Raw genomic sequence first — 7,036 nt, 5'->3', positions numbered from 1 at the left:
AACGAGCGCCAAACAAACCATGTTCGAGCTGCTCAATGTTGCGATTTTTGATTGGATAGATCCTATCGGTGACTGGGCGAATCGGATGCGTGACTGCAGTGGGGGACATGAGAAGTAGTTCTCTTTGTTCTTGATTTTGAACGAATACAGTTTTGTAAAACCGGCGCGCAGTATGCTATTAGTAGTCTTTGGGTTTCTATCATTGCCGTGAATTATGTCAGAGAAGAGCAGCAGTTGTTAATGTGTTAGCGATACAGTATAATGCAAAGATTTAAGCTCTTATTACTTTCTTTTAGTACAGACAGAAGGAAAAACATGCTGCAGTTGTGGTAATTACTGGGAGAAAACGCTTCCACTCGGCCAGTAAGTCGATACAGTCGACATGTCATTCTATTTTCGCATTGAACTGAGGGACTTCCTGTGGACTGTTTGGACTTGGGTCACTCGGTTTATTAAGTACCACCCACTTAATGCCATCTGCGTACAATAGTGCTGGTCAATCCGAATCATTTCCGCGAGTCGGTTCTTTCGAAGAGTTCGAAAAATGATTCAGAGACTCCTACGTCATCACGCAGCATGGCAAATGTATCTAAAACGTCCCAAAAAGCCATAGTCACATATTTGCTGCTTTAAAAGAAAACGCTATAAATCTATTGATCAAACCATCACGTATTTCCCGCATGTTTACTGTTAAACGAACACTAATAAAGTAGCCTACCTTTAGCCTCATTTTATAAATAATCGGATCAATCTAAATGTACTATCATCAGCCCTTTATTAGTTCATTATTAATAAGGCTCATTATTAGTTCTGTTTGGAAGTTATTGGCTCAGATTCAATCCGGATCGTGAACAAATGGAACCGATTCAGTGAAGCCTAAACACCATTCAGATTTCTTTGAAAAATTATTTCAATACATTTCAAAAATTTGTAATAAAGGTTTGATTTAAAGCCAATTAAAATAGATGCGATTTGATTTTAAACCAAGCTACCTGTTCAGTCTCGACATACCGATTCAGGGTCCAAATCTACTCCATTTCAAGTGAGAATACAAATTTAACAGTTGTTTATGAGCATTATTCATTTGCAGGACACCTTTAAGCTAAGCTTTTAAAAACTCACAATGCACAGTCTCCAGGCTGACGGGGTCCCGGACACCAATATTTTAACAATTCTTAAAGTATGAATAACTATCTGGCCAACTGAGATGAGATAAAGGTCAGGATTGTTGTTTTAGTAGTACTACAGCACACCGCAAGTTTATACATCAGAACTGTTTGGGTTCTGAAGGAGAGTTTGGACCTGAAAACTGATATATAACGTCAGATTTAACCTGTTGAGATGAAGTAAACAGGAATTTATGACAACCACTCCATGTGTTTTTCTTTCTTTTTCTTTTTTTTTTTTTTATTTAAAAGACTTGGGAGAAATAAATCTAATAAACAGTGCTTGGTTTGGAATGAAAATACTGAATGTTTTGAACCCAGAAACAAAAGAAAGTACAAAATCAAAACATTCACTTATCTGAAGGTCACCAAGCCCTCCAGAATACCTCCATTCTCAGGGAACTGCATTTATATAAAGTTCATGGTTTTTCTAAATCTCTTAGAGTTCATCTTTTTTCTGTGATAATTTTGTGGCATGTTTTTCCACAAATTTGCTTAATTCCTCCACGTCCCTTTTGTCGCCTTCAAATTTGACTGGGTTCTGCTTGTTGCTGCTGGGAGCAAAGTAGATTGTAGGAAAACCTTCTACTTTATAACTGTCATGAGGCACATCATTAGCAGTGGCATCCATTTTGGCAATGACAAGATTCTTCTCATTCTTGTATTTCTTTCCGAGAGCTATATAATCTGGCTCCATCTTTTTACAGTGGCCACACCATGGTGCATAAAACTCGATAAGGACGTCTTTCTTTGTATCCATCACAATGTCATCAAAAGTCTTACCCACCACAACCCTCACTGGTCCTTTGTTGCTCTTGGGAATAGGCTGAGACTTTACAATAGGTTTCAGTTTACCTGTCAGATAGGAAAAGGATGTGGTCACTGATTTTAATGTAGTGACATAAGTAGTGCTCTCTCTACACTCATACAAAGCTGTTAGTCTTACATTTCCATTCTTAGAATAACATTTGTTCCCAAAGTGAAATCATGTTCATTATCATAAGGAATACATAACATGCATAACACACCAATACCTTACCTTTTTTGAAGGTCATGACAAAGCTTCGGAGCACATCCGAGTCAAATTCCTCTGGCTCCATGGCATATTTTTTCCCTCCCTCACCGAGAATGCCAACATTCACCTCCTCCCCGCTTTCACTGAGTCCAAGACTCTTCAATTCATCAGCATAGTCTTCCTCATCCGCGATAGCAAATGTGTACTCTGGGAAGTCCTTTGCTACTTCAAGCACTTTGCTCCTCCAAAACTGTGTGGCTGGGTGGAAATGATCAATTGTGTCAGTAGTGAACAAAAGCATTTGCATCATGAGCTACAGGCATTATTTTAATTCCTTTTAGAGTTTCAAAGCGCTGCAACAGCCACGGCTTAGACACATACCAACTCTGTAATCAAAACTGAAGTCTATTCCATAATAAACAACCACAAGAGGTCGTGTGGTGTATCTCTTTGCATCGTTGCTCTGCTTTCTGTGCCCAACCAAAGGTAGTATGTGTTTCTTGAAGAATTCTTGAACTTCTGAAGCAGGTGTGGAGTCCTTTAGAAAAAACAAGGAAAAACGTTCAGGAACACTGACTAAAGGTTCGTTCACAAAAATTAGAGTCATCTAAACTATGCTGAACTACTATGTGAGCAGTGCTTCATACACCACTTCACTACTGGCACTGGACCATTTTTGACCGCAAAAGTTTGCCGAAATTTCTCTGATGTTACCACACCTTAACAACAGTGTCATGCTTGGTTTGCAAAGATCTCACAAACAATAAAGAATCATAACTTACTTTAATTGTTAGTGAGTGAGATTCTGGCTCATATTTAGACCTAAACTTCTCTGGCTGGAGCATGACTGCTTGTCCAGGTGTAGCCTTGAGGTATTTTGCGACTTCATTATTGAACGTATGCATAAATTTGTAGTCTTCTCTTAGAGAATTACCTGCAGGAAGAGAGAACAAGTTGTTAGATAAAAGAAAGAAAAGTCTAGATCTAATGCATTTGAGAAGGACTTCCAGACAGCAGAATACACACATGCTTCTTGATAGATCTCATATGCTGCATCTTCTTCACTGGAGAAAACACCTACAATCACAGAATCATCGCCATCTCTGACGAGCTCCTGAACCTGTTTTAGAGTCTGCACCTGCTTCGTAGGAGGACCAGCCTGGTCTGACATGTAATCAACAATACCTAGAGGAAAAAGAATGAAGAGATTGTAATTCTTAATTTCCAACACCTCCAAATCAATCCGTCACCAAGACAATGGGTGATGGACCTACCAAACTTCTCACGTGGTCCATTGTAGTCGAAAGCCTTGCCCTTTCTGAAGATTTTAAGAGTTGGATAACCAGAAACACCAAACCGCGTTGCTAAATCACTCTCTGCAGTGGCATCAACTTTAGCCAGTGGAATTGGTGGTGTGCGATTGCTGAGCTCCTTAGCAGCCTTCTCATACTCAGGTGCAAGTCTCTTACAGTGGCCACACCTGTTTGAATTAAAACACATGACTCTCAAAAAGAAACAATGATGCTTCAGAAAGAATGCAAAGATGTTACATCATGAGTTAATAAATAAGCTGCACAGGAATCTAAATATACAAACCAGGGTGCATAGAACTCCACCAGAATAATGTCTGCATTATTCACCACATCATCAAAATTATCCTTAGTCAAGACTAGGGTGGCCTCCGGAGGAGGTTTCCAGTCTGGTTGGGCAACTTCTTTAACCCGTTCAACAATGGCTGAAAAAATTAAAGTTAAAACCATGCTTGATCAACAACGCACCAGGAAGGAAACTGATGAGCACTTGTTTCAAATTCACAGCAATCTGATTCAAGTTCTTTAAAAAAAATAATAATAATTTAAATGCACTCACCACGCTCACTTCGGTCCCCATCATAGTCCACCGGCTCCCCCTTTTTAAGTATTTTAATGGTGGGATATCCAGAAACTTCAAATCTACTGCCCAGAGCACTAGCCTTGGTGGCATCAACCTTTGCCACAGGAATCGGTGGGTCGTTCTCCTTCAGCGTCTGAGCGATCTTCTCATACTCAGGAGCAAACTGTTTGCAGTGGCCACACCTGAAAAAGTGTATTATTTGCATGAGCAAGATCAGACAGTCAATGACGTGTCTCCTACGGATGTAGAGCAAAGAAACCTTACCATGGTGCATAGAACTCCACCAGTACGGTGTCTTTGCCCTCTATGAAGGTGCCAAAGTTTTCATCTGTCAGGACCAGCACCCCATTTTCCTCCTTTACTTCAGTGCCATCTGCATCATCATCATCATTGTCTTCCTCATCATCATCATCATCATCTTCTTCCTCTCCAAGATCTTCTGCTGAATCTAAAATGTTATGGTTAACAAATATGAAATGCATCAAGCTAAATCAGCTTATATCTCCTGTTTTCTTGATACTTGTTTTATATTAATAGGTCTTTGTTGTAGTGCAACAAAAAAAATCTCTCTACGCTCTAACACAGTCTAATAAACATAAACAACAAAGCATCAAGCTAGCTAGCAAGTGCAACGGGTCTGAATATCCCAAAACACACAAGCATGTTAGATATCAACATCCTGCAATAGATATCTTACCATTTTTGGCATCTTCCTCGCATCGGCTTGGCAATATGAAGTGTGTCACTCCAAGCAGCACAATCAATAGAAGGGTTATCTTCTTCATGATCTGTAATATTCACGCCTCCTTTAGTTAGCTTAATAGATTAAACCGAGACGCATGCACTGCTACCGGTAATCAAAGTAATAAATACTGTCTGTGATAGTTATAACGTTCGCATTAAATGCTTTGGCTCAGCTCATCACAAGCCACGCATTTTTCTCTAAATGCTTTTTTCTTACTTCGCTTCCCCCACTGCTTTACTTGAACTTGACTGACTTGCAACGCTCTGATTGGCTGTTAGAGCAAGGACTCGGCCAATCATCGATCGCCACTCAAGTCTGCAGTTCATGCACGTTCAAAACCGCAACTGGGTGGGCTGTCCTGGGCTACAAGCTGATTGGACGATTAGTGAAAGAGATAAGACGAGATCCAGGAAGTGTAATCACAGTTGCCAACTTGCCAAGTCTGAGTATTATACGCGACTTTGGGCTTCTTTTTTTGTGAAGTTGCTGAAAAAATCCCTGGTCGCGGGATGCGGTTTTTTGGGCTTATTTAAAAAAATGTGGTTGCTTAAATGTGACAAGCAGCTTCGTTTCTTTATTTATGTTCGCCGTATTCTCCAATGCATTGATTGACACTCTGTCTGCTCGCAGTTATTAGCCAAACAGTGCAATAATAGAAGTAATTTACCAAATGTTCCGCCCCTCATTGGAGAAAAATCAATCAGCGCGCGGCGCTGTAATCCAAGCGATGATAGACGTAGACGAGTGGGATGACTTTCTTTTAGCCTAATTTTTACAATGTTTTTGCATTGTATTAATTATAAATAATATAAGTAATTAAAAAACAAGCAGTCATATCCTAATTTTAAGAGTAAATACATTTGGTTTGAATAGCCTGGTATGGCAAGATGTCTTAAAATGACATAAATGACAGCTTAATGATTTTTATAATATTATATAATATATTTTCTTTTTTAATATAATATATATTGTAATTTAATTTATAATTAAATTAATTTTTTCTATAATATTTATTTGGCATTTTGTTTTTTATGTAATTTATTTGATAGTTATGTATACATTATTTTATTTTAAATGGTAGAAAAACTAGTTTTTGACCTCAAAATAAAGCAATTTCCCACTGTACATGGCTGTGGGGACGGGCAGTTTTGTGTTGCTTGGAATTCTTTATAATTAATTAAAAACAAATATTGCCACATTGATGGCTCAAGAAGGTGTAATTGTTCAAATAACACATTGTTTCATTTTAAAATATATATATTTTTTAATTGTAACCAAGTGTTTTTCAAGTGCAATATTTCTGTAAAGGCTAGGGACAGAAAAATGGACATTTCCATAGAATAACCCCTATATATTTTAGGCTATAAATATGTGGCTAAATTACAGCTCCCCTCTGAAGCTCTTGTGTTTTTCTCCTTTTCCATCTCCAGTCCTATTCTGCTCACAGGTGATTGGAGATGAGTTTTGTTCCTACTTTTATTGCAGTTTGCTGATTTTTGTAAAATAGCTTCCGTTTTTGCTTTTCAGATAAAAGAGTGGTTTCAGTTTAATATGTTGCAGGCTCATTTATTGGTAATAAATAATTGATAATAAAAAATATTGGGCTTGTTTTAGGCTTGTTTAGGCTGCGGTTGCTTATTTGTTTCGCAAGAGTTGGCAACAGTGAGTGTAACGTTAACTAGGACCAAGTTATTGCTTTTATGATTTATGTTTTTTAGTTGTTAATAGGTTAAGATATGAAATTCACATATACCTGCATTATGACAGCATGGGTGAAGTAATATAGTAAATGAGAAAAAGCTGTAGATATAAAAGTTTTATTTATTAAAATTGTTTTTTGGCAAAGGAATGTTTAATTTTTAATTGCAAAATAACTGAAGGGGCCAACCTCATAAATTTTCACAAACGCAAATAATACCCCAATATTTAAGTTCAATTTTTCAAGCTTGTTAAGACGTCCTCTTTCCTAGTATTTTAGCAACTTCATGCAAATCAAATATCACGATTGAGGTATGTAATCAGATCAAACGTTATGTTTTTAAAGTAATATTAAGGATCATTCTAAAAACCCAACACCAGAGGGAATATGGCTTGAAAATACTAATTCTATTCTGGAATGAAACAGTAAAACTGAACAGCTCTTTTTTCTTGTATTACATACATTGTTCAATGAACCCTGGAATAATTGTTTGCCCTTATACAGAATTGTCCATTCCC

At 37.7% G+C, this 7,036-nt stretch overlaps 1 protein-coding gene across 1 annotated transcript; it reads right to left on the bottom strand.

Annotated features, from left to right (window-relative positions):
- Positions 1-1,413: 1,413 nt before the first annotated feature.
- LOC306863639 (protein disulfide-isomerase A4-like) lies at positions 1,414-5,083 on the bottom strand. The gene is made up of 10 exons (XM_079407130.1): positions 4,772-5,083; positions 4,339-4,522; positions 4,051-4,256; positions 3,778-3,916; positions 3,456-3,661; positions 3,208-3,366; positions 2,964-3,115; positions 2,563-2,719; positions 2,206-2,439; positions 1,414-2,021 (listed from the first exon to the last, which is right to left on the bottom strand). Exons 1-10 carry the CDS (start codon positions 4,857-4,859, stop codon positions 1,606-1,608), a joined length of 1,941 nt encoding a protein of 646 aa, XP_079263256.1. The 5' UTR covers positions 4,860-5,083; the 3' UTR covers positions 1,414-1,605.
- Positions 5,084-7,036: the final 1,953 nt, after the last annotated feature.

The sequence above is a fragment of the Barbus barbus genome, assembly GCF_936440315.1.
Source record: "Barbus barbus genome assembly, chromosome: 44".
Lineage (NCBI taxonomy): Eukaryota > Metazoa > Chordata > Actinopteri > Cypriniformes > Cyprinidae > Barbus > Barbus barbus.
Note: the sequence above shows the minus strand (reverse complement) of the source record. Positions and strands in the feature narration are given on the sequence as shown.